General features: G+C 39.6%; 2 protein-coding genes across 3 annotated transcripts; one reads left to right on the forward strand and one right to left on the reverse strand.

The window, feature by feature from the left end:
• Positions 1 to 980: 980 nt before the first annotated feature.
• On the reverse strand, positions 981 to 10,832 carry LOC121904454 (rab5 GDP/GTP exchange factor-like). Of its 2 annotated transcripts, none has more exons than XM_042422224.1 (9): positions 8,593 to 10,832; positions 4,290 to 4,474; positions 3,738 to 3,865; positions 3,206 to 3,357; positions 3,026 to 3,095; positions 2,803 to 2,938; positions 2,613 to 2,707; positions 2,251 to 2,507; positions 981 to 2,136 (listed from the first exon to the last, which is right to left on the reverse strand). In XM_042422224.1, exons 2-9 carry the CDS (start codon positions 4,445 to 4,447, stop codon positions 1,720 to 1,722), a joined length of 1,413 nt encoding a protein of 470 aa, XP_042278158.1. In that variant the 5' UTR covers positions 4,448 to 4,474; positions 8,593 to 10,832; the 3' UTR covers positions 981 to 1,719. The 2 variants fall into 2 exon arrangements, with proteins under 2 accessions (XP_042278158.1, XP_042278157.1); XM_042422223.1 differs by lacking the exon at positions 8,593 to 10,832 and adding an exon at positions 5,878 to 6,198.
• A 1,170-nt stretch (positions 10,833 to 12,002) lies between these two features.
• On the forward strand, positions 12,003 to 18,674 carry cfap251 (cilia and flagella associated protein 251). Its single transcript, XM_042421470.1, has 20 exons — positions 12,003 to 12,493; positions 12,651 to 12,791; positions 12,932 to 13,041; positions 13,127 to 13,235; positions 13,855 to 13,935; positions 14,031 to 14,108; positions 14,210 to 14,251; positions 14,364 to 14,635; positions 14,737 to 14,913; positions 15,022 to 15,272; positions 15,357 to 15,508; positions 16,059 to 16,235; positions 16,356 to 16,540; positions 16,626 to 16,740; positions 16,855 to 17,018; positions 17,119 to 17,209; positions 17,526 to 17,669; positions 17,771 to 17,999; positions 18,177 to 18,287; positions 18,381 to 18,674. Exons 1-20 carry the CDS (start codon positions 12,305 to 12,307, stop codon positions 18,551 to 18,553), a joined length of 2,991 nt encoding a protein of 996 aa, XP_042277404.1. The 5' UTR covers positions 12,003 to 12,304; the 3' UTR covers positions 18,554 to 18,674.
• Positions 18,675 to 19,588: the final 914 nt, after the last annotated feature.

The following is a 19,588-nucleotide window of genomic DNA, read 5'->3' on the forward strand; positions in this document are numbered from 1 at the left end:
ATAAGCAGTTAAACAACCACCAAATAATTCACAACCCTTATTTCAAATGCAAGATAGTCTTTGTCAATTTTGGCTCTTTTTGACTCTTTTATCCGTGTCCCCTTTTATACATGATATTCACACATTTGAAGTTAAGTCTGTCTTAAAAAATAGTATTGTTCCCAAATGAAAACTGTTTTTCTTGTTATCGTTCCTCCTGTTCATACTGACCATTAGAAGATCCTTTCTTTTCAAAATCCACAAGCCTCCTCCTGTGCAAAAATGTATTTCAAAGTTTATCTGAAGCTAATATGAAGCTTCAGCCTTCCAAACTAGTCAAATCAAGTAGATATCTTCCACTGCAGCTCAACAGGGAAACACAAAGAGGGAATTTGATGCTAAAAAGACTGTAAATGTGGCAGATATCCACTTGATATGACTAACTCAGACTGCTGAAGCCTCATATACGCTTCAGATAAACCTTTAAATGCATTTTTTCACAAAATCACTGTGTGGACACACTGTGGATTTTGGCCTCCATCACTTACATTGAAAGCACATTTGAACAAGATCTTTTAATAGTCAGTATAAACAAGAAGAATCATTACAGTGAGGAAAACCTGTTTGTGTTCATATGGGCACCTGAATGTTGTTTTAAGACACACTTGAATAATTGTGAACCTGTCCTTTAAGTACAACAATAACAGAGTATGTTCAGAGTGAATATTTAATTCCTCCATGGCAAAAAATCCATATATAATTGTAGAAGTGATTGACTATAATTATTAGTACTTAAGCAGTGGAAGAGCATTCTCAGTATGAAATCATTATATATAAGCACATTTACTGTCACAAAGCAGTTTTTTTAGTCCTTAAATTGACTTTTTTTGAGACCAACAAAACATTTCTTTTTGACATTACATTCATCAAGATTAAACACAAATATCACTCTCTTCCTCAGTCTGCTGAAAAATGAAAGAAAAGCACAAACGCACACAATATTAAATCATAGATATAATATTTAATATTGGATACAATTTTTTATCATAACATAAACTCCTTTAATTCCTTCAAAAGACATCTGTAAACACTGTGTACCTACTCCACACTAACACAGATGGTAAAATAAATACAATTGTGTTGCACCAGTCATTTCATCCTCGTACAGACAATGAAGGCAACACAGAGCTCTGAAAAACCTGATTAAACTAAATACCCCCTGTGACTTGTAGTGGTCTAAGTGGATCAACTGCCATCTAATATTTCCTCCTCTAGCATATTTATTCACTTCACAGCATTGTATGAGTAGGCACATTGATATACACTATTGGAAAAAGGTCAATATTAAATAAGCACCCTTAAAGTGTTAGACAATATCCTCAAGTGCTGCATAACCTGAGTGTTTAAATATTACTTCTGATCAATATTTGTGCATATATTGTAAATTGGAATGTAAGTGTGATGGCCTTCATCCTCAAACAGGAAATATGTGCAAACTATTATCTTAACAAAGCCATTAAAAGCACCTGTGCACCCTGTGATATTAATGGAAAAAGTGTCATTTATAAATATTTCCTTCATGTTCAAATGGCTTACAAATTCCCAGATTTCTAAGGTTGGAACTTGTGCAAATGTGGCACTTGAATATAAATCTGTGTTTCTTTCTGCAACCTACAAACATTAGTGCTGAGGATTAAAAAAGTCAAGTACCAAATTAGATGTTTGTCTTTTTTTTAATAGCTAACAGTCTGTATCTTCAGGACCTGCACATTCATCTGAAAACACCAGCACCGTCTGGTCTTTGGTGTCGTCCCCCGGTGGCACCGTGTCATGAGATGAGGATGAGAGCTGTGAGAGCTCCGACTGAGCTGTTATCTCCTTCTGCACCACAGCAAGCTGGCCTGTTGCCTCATCCAGTTGTGAATTAACTGCTTGCACCCACTTTTGTAGCTGCACGCCGAGAGCATCCATTCCTTGGTCCAGCTTCTCCTGTCTGCCCTTCAGCTCCTCTAGCAGGTGTTGTGTTTCACTGGCAGCTTGCTGCCTCTTGCTTCGTGCAAAGGGAGCTCGCTGACGCAGCATGTAGCCCTCAAACTCTTCTGGACTGAGGTTGAGTGCTGGTCCATCCAGTTTTTCAATGAAGGCCACTGCACAAGACTAAAACAGAGGACAACAGCATGAGTGATTAACAGATCTTACAAAAAAACAAAAAAAACAAACGTATTTTGTATGCCAGATGAGTGAATTTCACTACACTTGCAATAAACTGACCAAATTTGTGAAATAGTAGCCGCTCTCTCCTGCCATCAGACTGTGAGGGAGGCCAAAACGAATCACATATTGCATGTTGGAGTGTAATCGAGGTGGATTGGCCTTCAGCACAACATAAACCAGGCCTGACAGGAAGTCATCGGCATTAGCGGGCTCAGTGTTCGAGGTGGAGAGCGCTTCGAAAACGTGCTGACTGCATTTGGACACACATGCAAGTTTGTCCTGAGGCGCTCGTTTGGCATCCATCTCAATTATGGCTGTTGGAAATAAATTAATTGTCAAAGACCAGAATTTCAGAACTTGCATATGTGAAATTTGACATACTTTTCCTCATGAGATGAAGTAGTGAAACATAGAATCACCTGTTATAGCCGGCAGAAAGGGATCACCTGTGACTGTGGTGTTATTTTCTGGAAAAGGTACACCCAGCATCTGAGGAGTAACCCAGTTTAATGAACTGCAAAGACAAAGACATCAGTCAGCATCCAGCAGGTGTTTCGGTTAGGAGGTTTCAATTTAATGCAACACAGGTAACTTGTACGTAAATCTAACCGTATTCTTCTCTGCAGAGCCAGGTCCTTCTGTTCATCATCACAGCTGTCATGGCAGAAAACCCATTTGTGCAACCGTGTCATTATCAACTTCTCCACATGCTCCATTATCTGAGTGACCTGGGCCTCGGAGAAACCTAAATATAAAAACAACAAAAGTCATTTAATATTCCCGTGTCAGCAGAATAAACAGCCCCAGGAATGTTGAACTGATCTGTACTCACTGCTAAAATATTCAGCAAAGGACTGGTAGAAATCCTGCACAAGATCTGACTGCTTCTGTACCGGCAGATCCTGTACAGATGATGAGACTCTAATCAGCTCTACCATGCAGTATCAAAGAGATTTTATGAAAATTGTAATGTGATAGAATAACCATATTAAACTCTTAAACAGATATTTACATGGTAAGCCTCCATTGTCTTGAGGAAAGCTGTACATCGGGACTGCAAACGCTGGGAGGATGGGCTCCGAAGTATCTTTAGGAAACCAGTGAAGTCCCCAGGCTCAAGGCCCTGGTAGGCTTTCAACACATTTGCATGTGTTTCAGAAGACTCTAGAGAAGGAAAAGGGAGATGTTAATTATCAACATCACAGATACCCAGGTTCAATCTCTAGTAGCAGGACCTTAAAATTGGTTGTACTTAGTTTTTTTGTTGATTTTTTTCCAATTACCAGCTCTCAAATGTATCTTTGTTATCATTTCTCTGTCAAGACCTTTTTGCTCTTAATTCTTAGGAGATATGCCCGGAGTCCGACCCAAATTTGGTGAAGCAGCTGATGAGGGATTTTTACTCTTAGGCACAAAAAAACATTCCACATACCGACGGGGCCTAAGAAACTACTGCATTTAGAAACACACTGTGAAAAGACAACTTTTCAAATTGATGTATCTGAGAGCACAGGATCAAAGTACACAGAGCTAACCAGAAGTACCTTGACGTTTGGGAGGTGATGGGCTACCCCAGAAGAGTCTCCTCATTGTGTTAATTCGACGGCCCTTTTCCGCATTTTTCTTCTCCTCAAATTTGGAGAAGGTGAGAGGAGTTCCGTCATTGGTTGGTCTGCAAGGAACGACAACATTAGATATCCAAAACTAAACCTGTTTTAATCTGAAGTACTTAAATTGCCTCCAGCTGATGGTTAGAGGATAGTGAAGTTACCAAAGCAGTTATTAACTATACATATTAATGAGTAAATAAAATGACAATAACCACTATCTGCTTTATTTCATGGACTTAATAAAGTAGCTCTATTTATCTTATCTTATTAACATAACAATCTCCTCTGAAGTCTTTTCCTTAAAGGGAGAGCACAATGGTGTAACTGAAGTTTCTATGATGTATTACGTTTTAGGTGTTGTGACAAGAATCAATCTCCACACAAGACCACCACCTTAATATAGCAAACCATGGTCAAAATGTCATTATACCTGATGTCCAGATCTAAATGCTCCGAATGATCCCTATAAACCGTGTGTGTGTTCACCTCGCGTCTTGTCTCTCGGCTCCAGCTGGACGGGCTCTCTCTCTCCAGCACTTGGAGCAGAAACCTTGCCATGCAGGGTTTCCATAATACCCACAGGCGTTCTTGCAGAGCAGCTCCTCCTGAGAAACTCTGATTCCTCTTTGCTTGTCTGTCCACATTGTAGAGCTCTTATATATTACTCCCACCTGTTGGACATATCATTACTATTTCACAACAGAAAATAGAAGGGTTTTCAGTGTAACTTTGTAGCTCTAATGCGATTCATTTGAATGTTAAATCTTTCAAAGGAGACCCAGTTTGTCTTGTGTTTGTGGCTGCAGGGAACTAAATCTCACATGCTTAGCGTTCACTGCTCAAGAGCCTGGTTGTCCTAAACATGGCACATTACCTCAGGCTTCTTTACTTGGCCCTGCTCTTAGAGTGCTGCAGTACAGCACGCTAAAACCCAGAAATACTCCTCTCCAATGCTCTTGAACTTAACAATTTCAAAAAGTGTTGCCTTTAAGAGAAAGAAAGTTGCGATTTTTGCATTTTGAAGTGAATTACTGCTCCACGTGCTTAGCCGATGGTTATTTAACTTGGATGTTTGTCCATCACTGTATGTGCAGAGTTTGACACTTGGAGACTGTTTTCACATTCATCTGCTGTAGGAGCAAAGTTTCTCTGAGCTCACATTTACTCTGAGTTTAAAGTATGTATGTGTGAGCATGATCTTTTGAACATCACAACTAGTTTGGAGCCAATAATGGTTCAATATAACACTGAGAATCAACTTTTTAGTGAAGTAGAAGACATCTTGCGTCTCTCAGTTTAACTTTTGAAATGAAAAATATTTACAGATTCATAGTTTCAGGATTTCTCAATGAAGTAGAAGACACAATTTTAAGAATTTATTTCCTCTTTAAAAGGGCTTTTATTAGGGAGTTTTTTTCTTATCCGAATTGAGGGTCTAAGGATAGAGGATGTTGTATTGCTGTACAGACTGTAAAGCCCCCCTGAGGCAAATTAGTGATCTGTGATATCAATAAAGTTGACTTGACTACAGTTTAGACAATGTATATGAACTATTCTTGACAAATACTTATGTAAATTACTGATTCTGAATTGGCTTACAGTTACAAAAAACAACTTTAAAACTGCTGATGATTAAAAGGACATTTTGTCCAAGTATTTAATGCTGTTTAAACTACTTAATCATACAAAGTTTCATAGAGAGTGATTATCCTTTACTTTTATATCCTTCATTACAGTTTTTATGTTCCTAGCTAACAACTGTCAACGCTGTTTGGAAACTTTTTCAAATTATTACGTTCAAAGCGCAGATAGTTAATATGGTTTAACAGTAGCTGAGCTGACAGGTGAGACTTACCTCACTGTCTAAAGGTTTATGAGAGCTGAGTGTTGGCTAACTAACATTGTTAGCTACTTAATAGTTTTAGTCAGCTGAGCGGATTGGAGATAACAACCACCGGCTAAAGTTAGCTAACTTTTTCGGTTAGATGCATAATCTCACTCAACTTGTGTCGGACTTAAAACGCTATTTCTCACATGGATAAGTCCCCTGTAGACAATTATAATGTCTCCTCACCTGTCAGTTGGTGAAATCATAACTAGCCGCTTCCTTATAGGAGTGCTATTTTTCTCTTTCTGCTGTCTGAACCGTCACAAAGTCCTCGCAGCGATAATCCTTCAGACCTCAGTCAACGGGATGTAGTGAAAAAAGTAAGAAACAGCGGTGGCGAAAATGTAAGACAAGCTAAAAAAAACAGTAAAAGTTGACGACATGAACCACAGCCAGATAATCAGCAACAGAGATCAGCTGCTTTCAAACCTGTGCAACCGGAAAATTCTTCCGGACACCAACTCTAAGGTTGGAACCATGCGACATTTCGAACAACATGCGAGCTCTTCTTCTTCTTCTTTGGTTGTATTGGCGGACTACAAATCAACGTTAAGGTGCACACCGCCACCTAACGTACCGGTGTGTGTAACATCATGACTTAGAAGTTATATTCTGGATATCAAACCTGTTCGTTTAAACATTTAAATAAAGCCATTTGAACCAGTTATATCAATGATTGATTTGAATATTTTGAGCCAAGTTCTAATTGGTAGTTCAGTGTTTATTGATCTGTTGATGGCATAGAAAGCTGTCTTTTAGTTCATTCACAGCCAAGCTAAAATTTCCTGTGTTTGAAATTTTTAGTCTTAAATATGTGTAGTGATTTGTTTGTTCGATAGGGTTGTTTCCAATTGTGAAGCTGGTGTTTCTCTGTAGTCTGGACCTTTTCTGAAAAATTAGCACTTTAGTTTTGGGCTGGTTGACTGTCAGGACCCAGGTTTGACAGTATTTTTCCAGTTCTAATAAGTGTTGCTGTAACCCCTCTTTGGTGAGGGACAGCAGGACCAGGTCATCAGCATATAGGAGACACTTTATTTCAGTGTCTTGTTATTTCAGTTCAGGTGCAGGGGAAATTGTTTTGCCAGTTCATTAATGTATATATTGAATAGCATGGGGCTGAGGCTACAGCCTTGTCTTACTCCACGTCTCTGGCAGAAAGATTCTGTTTTCTTTGTTCCAATCTTAATTGGGCATTTTGCTTTAGAATACATTGATTTGATCAGATCATATACTTTTCCTCCAATACCACTTTCGATCAATTTAAAGAAAAGGCTGTTGTGCCAGTTGAATCAAAAGCTTTTTGAAAAATCCACAAAGCAAGCATAATTTTTTCTATCATTTTGTGCACGTAATTATCAATTAGAGGGTTCAATGTAAAATATTATCTGTGGTTCTAAATTCAGGAAGGAATCCAATTTGGCTTTTGCTTAATAAATGATGCTCTGTAATGAAGTTTATGATTCGTAAATTTAGTATACTACATAAGACTTTTCCCAGACATGAATTTATGCAGATTCCACAGTAATTTTGGGGGTCTGTCTTGTCCCCACTTTTAAATATGGGGCTTATTAGTCCTTCACTCCATATGTCAGGAAAATAGCCAACTCTGAGTACTAAATTGAAAAGTTTCAGAATGGCTGATCTGAACTTAGAGTCCATGTGTTTCAGCATCTCATTAAGGATGCTGTCAGGTCCACAGGCTTCTCTACATTTTAGGGTTTTCAGTTTTTGGTCTAATTCATTTTTGGTAATTTGGTAATCTAATGGGTTTTGGTAGTCCTTCATGATTGTTTCTAATTGGTTCGATTTTCCTTGTATTTGGTCTTGTTCGGGTGTGTTGTGAGTTTCTTTGTATAAGTCTTTGAAGTGCTTTATCCATATGTCTCCATCTTGAATGGCTAGATTATTATTATTATTATTATTATTATTATTATTATTATTATTATTATTATTATTATTATTATTATTATTATTATTATTATTATTGTCTAAGGTCTTCCAGTGATCCCAGAAACTGTTTGAGTTTATTGATTCTTCTATTAAGTTGACTTGGTTTTTGAGGTGTTGCTCTCTCTTAGTTCTCAGTGTCTGTTTATATTGTTTGAGTGTGTCACCATAGTGAATATGTAGCTCCTGATTTTCTGGAGCTCTGTGTTTCTGGTTGGATAATTGTCTTAGTTTTTTCCTCATGTTTTTGCATTCTGAGTCAAACCATTTTTCTTGTTTTCTCTTTTTTGGGTTTAGTTTTATAATATCTTTCATCACATGATGAAAGATATTGTTAATGTGCTCTGTGGCCACGTTTACTCCTTCTTGACTGTGTGAATATGAACAGGCCAGGAAAGAATTTAAAGGCTCTTGGATTCCATGGCTGCTCATTGCCTCCTGATATTCAGATAACCTATTTTGCTTCCATATGTAGTGAGCTGTTATATGATATAATTTACTGGAGTTGGGGTATGGTTGGTTAGAGTGTATTCTTTTAAGGTAGATCCTGATCTGTTTATGGTCTGAAAAGGGGGTTTGTTGCTTAACTGTGAATGCTCTGAAAGAGAAAGGGTCCAAATCTGTTACTTCATAATCTACTGTGCTACTGCCAAGAGAAGAAACTTTAAACTATGGATTATATACCTAGAATTGTGAGAGATTATTTTAAACATAGAATTGGTTTATATAAACAGTATTAATATTTGTATAATTGTAATGATATTAATTTGATCAGTTAACAGTACTGATAAACAGTTTACAACAGCAGTTTATAACAATAACATGTGTGTGTGTATATGTGTGTATATGTGTGTGTGTGTATATGTGTACGTGTGTGTGTGTGTGTGTGTGTGTGTGTGTGTGTGTGTGTGTGTGTGTGTGTGTGTGTACATGCATGCACTAGTGTGCGTTCACCAGGGCTCCTGGCCAGTAAGACGAGTGCAGATGAGGGTGAGCATGTGTTTGATGTTGGTCATCAGTCAGCAGTCTGGAGCTCCAGTGAGGGCTTCAGCATAGCTTCTCTCATGTAGCTGCGGTCTGTGCAGCTGTGATGGTGGTGCTGAGCGGAGGTCTTTCCATGTTTGTGGTGGTCCTGCTGTGTCCACGGTGGCACTCCTGGGAGGGGGTGGGGGGCCAAGGTGAGGTGGGCATGGACGTGGGGGTAGAAGTTGGGGTCCATGGTGGGGTGGGCATGGCAGTGGTAGTCATGGGTTGGGGTGGGGGTAGGGGTCTGGGTGATGTGCAAGAAGAAATTCAGGAGTTCCTTGGCAGTGCTCGGTGGACTCTCCAGTTGTTCCGTGTCCGGGGTGTTGTCGGTGCTGGTGTGGTGGTCTTGGTGGACCTCTCCTTTCTTGTCTCTGGTTTGCTGGTCCCTGTGTCCTGGTCGGCACTGTCTGTGTTCTGTCCTCTCTTCTGCTGTTTTGGTTGCTCAATGTGGGGATGTGGCCCAGCGCAGCGTCTTTTAGTGTCCTTGCGAAGACAGAAACATATTCTTTTTTGAGGTGTACTTGGTCATAGAGGTTGTCGACACCGAGGGTTGGGTGCTGGACCAGATATACGTTCAGTCTGAGGGCACAATCTCTTGACATGCTGGCATTGATTCCTAAAATAGTTTTAGGGTGGAAGTCTTTTCGTGGGAGCAGGGTGGACGTGACAATCTTTGTGTTAGGAAAAGTGTTGCTGGCCTTGTTGATCACTGCTCTCAGTGATGTTGCAACCCGTTCCTGCTGGGCTCTCACATCGTTGGTGCCTGTATGGATGATGATGTGGCTCAGGCTGCCAAGATGTTCTTCAGATAGCAGGTCAAGGGCTTTGTTAGTAGTTGGGCATCAGATTTTGGTTACTTTGTGGTTTGGAAACAGTCTTTTTTCATCCAGGAACTTCCGATTAGAGTCTGTAAGAAAAACAATGTCCCATTTATATTGTACGGTGGGAAGTGATGATTGCTCTGATGGGTGTTGCTGTTCACGAGGAACACTGAGGTTTGTCGGTGGTTCTGGTGTCTGCTGCAGGTCAGGAGAGGCAGCCAGTGGGCTGGTGAGGGTTTGTGGTTCAGGGGGATGCAGATTTGGGTTAGCAGGAAGTTGCAGCTGCTGGCTGAGGCTGTGAATTGTCATTTCTTTCTCTCTCAGCTTCTCAGCCAGTAAAGAGATCTCTTTCTTGTTGTCAGTTATCTCTTGTTGCATTTCTCTAAGCAGTGCTGTTAGCGTGGCTAATTCTTTCCTGCATGTGTCATGTCATGCTGAAGTTCTTTTAGCTGGGTCTGGGTTTGTTCATATTGTGTCTTCATGGTTGACAGTTGCTGATGGATGGCTTTGTTTGATTCTCTAAGAGAGTTTGTCTGGAGGGAAATGTCCTGAAGTTGCACCAGTTCACTTTCCATATGTGCAAGCTTATCTCTCATTTCATTCATGGTGGTATATATGAGAGGGGGGATATTGTTGGTCAGTTCCCTCTCCTTGCCGCTCTGTTCCTCCTCTGCCAGGCTACTGTGTGTTGGTGATGGGGAGGCAGCTGAAGTTCTCTGTGGGGGATCCAGAGGGAAAGTGACAGCAGGGCCAGATTTCTCTCTCTGTGCTTCTGCTAGTGTTTTGAGGGTTTGAAATTCAGATTGAAAGTTCTTTAAATTGCCTTGTACCATAATCTTCCCAGTTTTGTAGATGTTGATAGTTGTCATCACTGTATCTGGGTCCTCACTCTCTTTTAGCTGTAGTTTGGCACTGTGCCACGCACTGGGGTGTCCAGAGTAAAATATTAGGTTGCTGATGTCTCCATTTTTATAAAAATCAGCAAACAGAGTCTCAGGTCTTCCTTCCAGCAGCTTTTGCTTAAACTCTCTTCTTTGAGATTCATTTTTTTACCTCAGGATGGTAATTGATTGGCAGGTAGTTAGCCAGAGTTGAGCAGTAGGGGAGTGTCTCTGATTGGCTCACAGTGGTGGGACTATTTGTGTACAGCACTCTGATTGGTCCGATTATTTCTAGTTTTTGATTGGCTCTCACTGGACCTTATTGGAATGAAGCAACTGACAAGTAACTAACGATGGAATGCGATCCCAACTGACAATGGAGTGCGATCCCAACTGACAACTGTCAACTGTCAACTGCCAACTGCCAGTGCTAATGTTAGCTTAATTTAGCTAACTGTTTAAATAAAGTATGAACAAATAGACCAAATCAAAATATCAAAAAACGTGGAGAAGATGAGTTTTCCAGTTCCTTTTCACGTTTTAATTACAGATACATCCCTCCATGTCCTAGTAGATGAATGTTCTTCAGTACCTTAGTATAGATTGTCCTGGTTTGGTTCTTGTGTCTGCTCCTCTGGTCACTACTGTCCACTGTAATCTGTAGTTGTTGCTCTTTTGAGATTGCATTTGTCTTCTTCTTTCTTTCCTGTGGCATATAAGTGTAAAGGGCATTTCACTTTGTTTAAACAACAAACATATCAAATAGTCTATGAGCTCTTGCAAAGCATGTCTCTCTCTGTCTCTCTCTGTCTGTCTGTCTCTGTCTCTCTCTCTCTCTATCTCTCTCTCTCTCTCTCACTGCCTTCCTCCTTCTACACTGAATTTCCTCCAACTTATCAGCACATGCTCAACAGTTTCCTTGCAGATACAAGTCTCACATTTATCTGACACTCTTTTTCATGATGTATAAAGGAGCATTGAGACCTGTATGTCCTGATCTTAACCTGGAAAAATAACTTTCCTACATTTACCTCTATTATTTATCACTTCAGATTTTGAATTTTGTATTAATCTCTACCCTCAGTGTAGATATTCAAGATGTCATTATTCTGTGATGAATTAGTGATACAAAATGTATCGATTCCCCGTTTTTCCCTACCGAAATCAAGGGAATCACAAAATCGTTAGGTCTGCTTTGAGCTTAATCCCCCAAATGCCGTAAACACAGCGCATATAATATTATTGAAATCCTTTATTGAAACTTTATTTATCGTAACACTTAACAAATTCTGGAAAGATGTAACCCGATATATTGTTGATAATATTTACGCTGACTTTTCTCTCTACCGGAAAAATATATTGTTTGGTCTCTTCAATAACAATAGTAACACAATTAATGAATTATACATAATCAATTTGATCATTATCCTGGCGAAATTTCATATAAATCCAAATTTAGCAATTATAAACCCTTAATGATAATGTGTGAAAATGAAGCCAAACAATACATTAAAACCATGTTTAGCTCTAAAAAATAAGAAAGCTGCTAAAACTGTTGATTTACGTACTTTGTTTAATATCTTTGTTTAGAAAATCCATCATAAACTGTGCTTTTAGTGTGAAAGGCCTGATGGTCGTCCCATAGCAACGGTAACTAGGCAACGAGACGCTCCAACAGAAGAAGCCACAGAAATCGCGTTTTTTCATTCACAATTGACAATTTAAGATTAAATAGTTGTTTTAGTTTTTACATCTTTGAGTGTAGAAAATTAGATAAGAGCTAGTGTTGTGGTCGTTGTTTTCAGTTACTTTAACCCTAATTGCGGAATTTGTTATCTTTCGTGGCCTACTCTCAGGCTAACGTTTGCCTTTAGCCGTGACTTAGCGCCCTCAACAAGCCTTCAAGAAGGCCAAGTGGTGTAAAATCAACCAGCAGGTATGGATAATGATGAAGAGGAGGAAATGAGTCAGAGGAAGAGCGGAAAGGACAAAGAAGATGGTGTTGGGGTCAGGAGAGAGGAAACAGACTCCGACACACTGAAAGTGACCGCGGAGTCTCAAGTCTACACTGCAACCAGAGACACACTTTTCCCAAAGAAGATAACTCATACTAGAACACATGCACTGGTAAGTATATGTTGTTGAATGTGTGTATATATGTAGAGAATGAGTACTATTTGTATATTGACCCTCTGCACTTGCAACCAAGAGGGTTTGTAAGAATAGAGTGATGTGAGAATATCCATTGAGTCATGACAATACTGCAAATTTGCTCTGCATGCAGTCACTAGACTGGGTCTTTGGGATGAACCCTGCTCTTCCTGTCGTCAGTCTGCAAGACCACGATCGGCTGGTGGTCCTCTATGCTGGAGCTCATGTTGGCATCATATACAATCACACCTCAAACTCTCAGCACACACTTCAGGTCAGTTTTCGACCTCTTGTATTTTCACTAGACATTGTCCTTCCTATTAAGTCAATGCTATGAGTGATGTGGGCAGCTATGGATAACTGTGATATGCAGGTTGCAATATTGATTTTAAATATATTCTTCAATACTGTCAGGGTCACTCCAGCCCTATTTCATGCATGTGTGTGAGTGAAGACAGACGCTGGATTGCGACAGCAGACCAGGGCCCAGAAAGCACAGTGATGATATGGGATTCCTACTCCGGGTAGTTCTTGATTCTACACGTATTAATATTTTCATGTATCAGCTTTTGCTCTTGATGGTAACCACATGTATGATAAATATTCCAGTATTCCTGTGCATACATTGTTTGATTGCCACCCTGAGGGGGGTGTCATTGCAATGGCGTTTTCAAGGGACACAAAACATCTGGTAACCATCGGAACTGGAAAAGTTCAAGTGAGTATGACAGCATGATTTTATTTTTATGGTGTTGTGTTTGATCTAGATTGTGAAGCACACATTTTAGGATACAAACAGAAACCAAATTATGATCTGTGGTTTCCACAAGCAGCACCGAACCAATGGTCTTGCACCACTGATAGAGAATAGGAAACAGATGCTCACTCTGATGTTGAAATAGTGACACTTTTTCTCTAAAATGAAGGTCAGGAGTGTAATAGCACCAAACACTGTGGGACTTTTTGTTATTTCAATGAAAGTGCTCCAAAACATAACATGACAAATGACATTATAGAATAGAATATTTATCTATATATTTTGGATCTTTAAATGTTATTTTGTGATTTTTTTTGTCTTATTAGGGTTAGGGTTTAAACACACCTTTAGGTTAAATATTTAGAAGAACAGAAAGTATGTAAATTGTTGTATTTATATCAAATGGTTAATATCTCAGAATGCAACACAAAGTACAAAATACAACTTAGATCAATTCTATGAAACAGCAAACATTTGACAATATTGTCTTTCTTGAGTAAAATTTCCATCTATTCATGTCTTACAGTATAAAGAGTATCTATAAGTAGATTTGGCAGTGATCAGAATGATTTTTTCGCAGTGTGTGAGTATTTGGGATTGGACAAATGACACAGAAAAGCCTTTGTGGTTTACTGAACTCAGTCCTACACATGGTTTTCAAGTAAGTCAAATTTCCTTTCTTTTTTTTTTTTTTACCTAACTTTACATATATGGCATTCAGGTGATCAAACGTTCAAACATTGCATTGTTTTTCAGGATTACATAATTTTTAATCCAAATGATAGTACTCAGCTGCTCAGCAACAGTAAAAGCCAAGTGTTACTTTACAGCACAGTAAGTGCCACTGGTCCTTTTTATTGAATTATGTTCAGTATTCAGTATTTCAGTAAAATGTGTTTATATGCTGCAATAATCAGTTGGTCTTTTTTTTTTAGGCCCAGGGAAGTTTGCAATACTTTGCCCTGAAGATTTGCACGGTAAAGATGATCATCAGGATTTTGTAGGACATGTCAGAGATGTTTCTGTCTATTATGGCAATGAGTGTTTTGATAAATATTTTACACTATTTTCATCTGTTCACCACTGCAGCTCTATAATGCAGCCCCCAGTGTATTTGATGCTCCCGCATTTCCTCACCCTTCTCCTGACTGCTCTCACATTGTCAAAATGGTTACCGGGTCATTCAACCAGTCTGTGTTTCATTGGAAAAAGCTTGAGGTCCTAACAGCCACTGCAGCAGGCAGCATAGTGGTGTGGCAAGTGATGGAAGACTTGGCTGCAAACCAATGCTTGACCAAAGATAATGTCCAGGTTCTTTCCCTTCAGGAAGATCCAATCACTGTGCTCGCTATAACTGACAGGTAGTCAGAGCCAGAAATATTAATTGTTGTTGTCTTATGAAAGTGGCTTCTATTTACTGGTCTCTAATCCCTCTTTGCATGTGTTTCATTTGATATCACAGCTGTATCGTAACTGGTGACACCCGAGGACATATCAACTTTTACAATGAAAACTTCATGCTCCTGACTTGGTACAGAGAATTCAACCTTGATGCTATTGTTTCCATTTCCTTTTCCAAAGAGTGTACAGATGGATATCTGGAGGACTGCACACTGGAGGCCAAACCATTAATTATCAGGTAAAAGAAATACGCTCCATTTTGTCTTCATTCTGAATTGTTTCCGGCAGCAAATTAAATTACCAAGAAAACTGCATTCTAGCCAAGCTGACCTTTCTGTTTCTGCAGGAACTTTGTTGTGTCCACAGCCAGCTCCAAAGTAGTACATGTAGATGCTCAGACAGGCATCCCTGAGATCCTGATACATGAGAACTGTGAGCCTCTACATGCAATCGCCTGCCACCCCAAAAGGCCAGATGTGGTCATGGGCAATCAAAGGGGCATTTTAAAAGTGTGGGACTATGACCGCAAACTGACCATCTGCAGCAGGGCTTTTGAGACAGAGGAACAGATTCAGTGTATCACATTTGACCCTCAAGGTGAGCCAGTATCCTTACCCCTTGACACAGTTTTAGTTGAGTAAAACTGCAAAGTGTAAAGACCCCCTTTTTGTATCTGAACAGGACTGTACCTGGCTGTCGGCTTTGGCAGTGGAGCTGTTCACATACTGAATCCAACGACTTTGCAAAGTCATCCAGAGGAGTGTTTCCATTACACTAAAGACGCCATCCATCACATCACTTTCTCCTCAGACTCTAACTACCTCGCCACTGCGGTGAGCAAGTTCCGGGTGTGGGTGTGGTTTGATCAGATTTGCTTGACAGTGACAAACAACCCACCAACAGTCTTCAGATTCTGATTAAATGCTAAATCCTGATTGGTGCACGGACATATGTGACGTCACCTTTTTCCGACTGAGATCCGCCAACTGCAAACTAGTGAGAAGAGCACAGAGAAAAATAGAAATACAGAAATTTCTGAAGTGAAATAACAAAAGGTTTTCTAACTCTGGCAGAAACTTACATTAATCAAAGTAACATGAGGACTGAGAAAATAAGTTTTTAGGGCTTTAAAGCTGTGATTATGGGGGGTTGAGCAGTGACATATACATAGAAAGAGATTTTGTGACATTAATCTGAATTATTAGCAACAGCACTGACAATTTTTTTGTATTTGTGTGTCCAAGTATCAAGTTCATTCAGCACTTCAGTAACTAGGTCTGAGTCCATGATTATGGATTGCAAATCTACTTCTATGCTTGAACATTTTCAAAACTTCCAGTATGACATGTACCTTTTCTTTCATTGTTCCAATGCAATTTCTAGGATGCCGGAAAAGCCGTGACAGTGTTCCGCTTGCAGACTAATGAAGGCTCATTGCCTCGTTGGACATATCTGGGCAGATACCGTTCCCACTACAAACCCATCAAAGATCTTCTTTTTGGGGTGCACTTGGACAGCACCCAGCCCAGACTGCTTTCTCTGGGCATGGACCGCCGACTGGTTAGTCTGCTTTGTCAGCATTGTAGGCCTCTGGACCAGTTTGATGTCTTGTGATATAGGTTTTTTTATACCAAATATTTAGCACCCACCTCTCTGTGCATGTGTGGGACTGAATAACAGGTGGAGTATGACCTGGAAAAGAGTGATGTGAACCAGCTTGTCATTTTAAGCTCGGAGCGCGTTGAGCAAAGTGCAGTGCCAATGTGCATGACCTGGTATCCGCCCCTCTCCGCAGAGCAATTTCTTCTCATTGCTTCAGACCAATACAAGATGAAGCTTTTAAACAGCACCACCAAGATGTGTAGGTCTGTGAAATACTGTAACAAGATCATATTTTTTTATGTGAAATGTATTTCTGTGACAGTTGTTATTACTTGTATTTTACAACAGAAAGACTCTCCTTGGCCCGACATATAGAACTCCTGTTAAGAAAATAGCGGTTCTTCCTTTCTCTGAAGACCGTGAGACAAGCTCATATTACATGGTATTCATCACAGACAACAAGGTCAGAGCTTGAATTTGTTTGTAATATTTTAAATATTAATTACATATTGCTGTTTTGATAAAACAGAATCAGATTATCGACATTACCACTAAGAGTATGTTGTACTTCCTGCAGGTGGGTCTCCAGATTCTGCCTGTGGATGGGAACCCCTACAAGTCCAACGCTTTGATCTGCCATCCGTGGGGGGTGTCTGCTTTTGCCTGTTCCTACGACGGCCGATTTGTTTTTACGGCAGGGGGATTCGACTGCACTGTCCTGTCATGGGAGATGAGCTTCAAGTAAGGTTTACTGGTACCAACCTGAGGACCACAGGAAATGAGAGAGTAATGTAATTATGTTTCCTGGAGTCAATCCTTGTTGTGGTTGTGATATCTGTAGTGCGTTGGAGGCAGCAGCATCCTTGGGTGGAAAGGACATGGCACCCTTTTACACTCTTCTAGAGGGAGGCAGAGATGGAAAGTTCTACAGGGTGAGTTCATTGTGGTAGAAATCTAAAACTCAATGGAGAACACTGGAAACTCAATGGAGAACTTGTACACTGGGTGCATTTGTGGAAAGATATAACAACCAACATACGAAATCTTGTCTATCTGCCGTGTTAGAGCATTGTTTATTTTCACACATTTACTGTATTTTTGGATTGAAGAAGCCCGCAAGATTAAGACATCAGATTTTACATGAAGCTGCAGTCTTCCTCGCCATTTCCTTCTTATACAATTTTAACTAAGCATTCAAAATTTTCAATGCCTCACATTGATTTTGATTCTGAGCTTTTCTGTCCTTAGGAGATGGAGGACTTTTTCTATTACTTCCAGGTCCGCCATCAAGGCATCGACTCAATGAAGAAACGTCAAGTGTCTACCAAAATTCCTCTTACAGAGGTTCCCTCCCTGATGAGGGCTTTGGCCTACTTCCCTACTGAGCAGGAGGTACAATAAATGTCATTTTATCTGACATTAAAACATTGCAAAAATTAGTAGTTTCACACCTCAGAACTGTAATAACAGATCTCTGTATTATTTTTTACCAGATAGAAGACATGCAAAATGAGGTCAAGTTCAGCAAATATGCTGAAACAGGGAAATATGTGACCGACATCGACCTGGAGGAGTTTATCAGGTTGTACGTCAACCACCGGCCAGCCTTTGGCATCTCCAGCAATGAACTCTGTCAAGCTTTTCACATCCTTGGTAAGCGTGGTAGTACAGGACGGCCTGTTCTGCAGAGACATAAGCTGCTGGAGCTTCTACAGGTTCGAGGTATGTTGAAGGCTGTTCAGTCAAAGAAGGATTAGTCTGTCAATTTTCAGCTGGGATTTTGAATTTTTGTCACATTACTTTTTAAAAAAAAAGTTTGATTCTCTGTTCTTGTTATATTTCATTGTCAGCTTGTCACAAAGTCCAACATGTGAAGCATTTTGATATGGTCTTTGACAGGGGAACCCATGACGGAGGATGAGGTGGCTGAGTGTTTCACTACACTTCTTGGCCTCAGTGAAGGAAAAGAAGAAGGGGAAAGTTCTGAGCACGACATTCATAAATCTGACGGTATGTATAAGAAAAAATCACTCACAAACCTTAGAATTCAACATAACTTCTGCAGAAACATCATCACTTTTCGATGTGTGTGTGTGTGTCCAGGTGGAGATTCAGAATATTCTCTACAGAGTGCGATCCCAGATGAGATATCAATGGAGACATTTACAGGTTACATCCTGGGCTTCCCATCGTCAGCACAGCAGGATGGCAGGCCTTTTCCTCTCCAGAGTGAACAACAAACTGTCGGCTCAACTCTGGGAGCTGAGTCATGTTGACAATGAGCCTTTGACTCTGCTGCTCTGTTTAAGGTTGTTTTTTCATTACATACCTTCACAAAAATGCTGTAATTTTATGTATCTGAAGGTGAAATAAAATGAATAAAGTGGTGTCATGTTACATCCACGTGTCCAGTTGTGTTACATTTTACATATAAAATGCGTTTTGAAAGGAAAAATTATAGATGAACAAATTAAACGGTAAATACACAAGTTGCATACCATTGCACACCAGTGGTAGGCAAAAAGCTGCCCGTGGACCAAATCCAGCCTTCCATCAAAAATATTTGGCCCCCTGATGAAAGCTGAAGTTTTGACTTTCACAGTTAACATCAAAACTTTTACATCAGTTTTCATAAATCTACTATTGACAACAGAATAAACACAAAGATCCTGTAAAACCCAATAAATATAACATTGTTACATCTATAGTGCCCTCACAGGAGGAGGAGCATTCAGACCACGTGTTGGTGCCACGTTATTTGAACAGTATATGGTGCTGAAATTAAGTCTAATAAACCTGCCAGAAATTATATATATATATTTTTTATAATTCTAACACTTGATTCCAAAACTGTTCGACCATAGCAAGTTTTGGTTTTCACAAACCAAATTAAATGGCAGTCTTTCAGAAATTCTAAGGCTGCAACAACAGTATTTTCAATCACGCTTAAATGAAACAGGTCACTTCTTATCGTGCGTGGATATGAAGTACATCTCTAATCTAGAGGTGCAACACAGAATAAATATATTAGACAAATGAGTATTAAATTAAACTGTTAGCCCTCGTTTATTAATATGAAGAATGACATCTGCTTTCAGATACGATCCTAACCAGTGTTATAAATCAATTTTATTCTTAAATTAATTAAAATAAATAAACTAAATATATAGACCTGCGTTGCCTTTGCGCCAGTTAAAGGCCATCCAATGAAAAATCCTGAAAAAAACTTGCCAGTGTTTGAAGCTAATTGCTGACCATATACACTACAATGTGAAAGATCAGTGAGGATTCATATGTACAATTAGACTTTT

The sequence above is a fragment of the Thunnus maccoyii genome, chromosome 9 (genome assembly GCF_910596095.1).
Source record: "Thunnus maccoyii chromosome 9, fThuMac1.1, whole genome shotgun sequence".
NCBI classification, from domain to species: Eukaryota; Metazoa; Chordata; class Actinopteri; order Scombriformes; family Scombridae; genus Thunnus; species Thunnus maccoyii.

Coding starts and splice junctions, on each gene's coding strand:
- cfap251 (XM_042421470.1), top strand. CDS start 12,305: ATGGATAATGATGAAGAGGAGGAAATGAGTCAGAGGAAGAGCGGAAAG. Junction 13,936..14,030: donor GTCCTACACATGGTTTTCAA/GTAAGTCAAATT, acceptor ATTGTTTTTCAG/GATTACATAATTTTTAATCC. Junction 18,000..18,176: donor GGAGCTTCTACAGGTTCGAG/GTATGTTGAAGG, acceptor GGTCTTTGACAG/GGGAACCCATGACGGAGGAT.
- LOC121904454 (XM_042422224.1), bottom strand. CDS start 4,447: ATGTGGACAGACAAGCAAAGAGGAATCAGAGTTTCTCAGGAGGAGCTG. Junction 2,708..2,802: donor GCTCTGCAGAGAAGAATACG/GTTAGATTTACG, acceptor TTGTCTTTGCAG/TTCATTAAACTGGGTTACTC. Junction 2,508..2,612: donor CTTTCTGCCGGCTATAACAG/GTGATTCTATGT, acceptor TATTTCCAACAG/CCATAATTGAGATGGATGCC.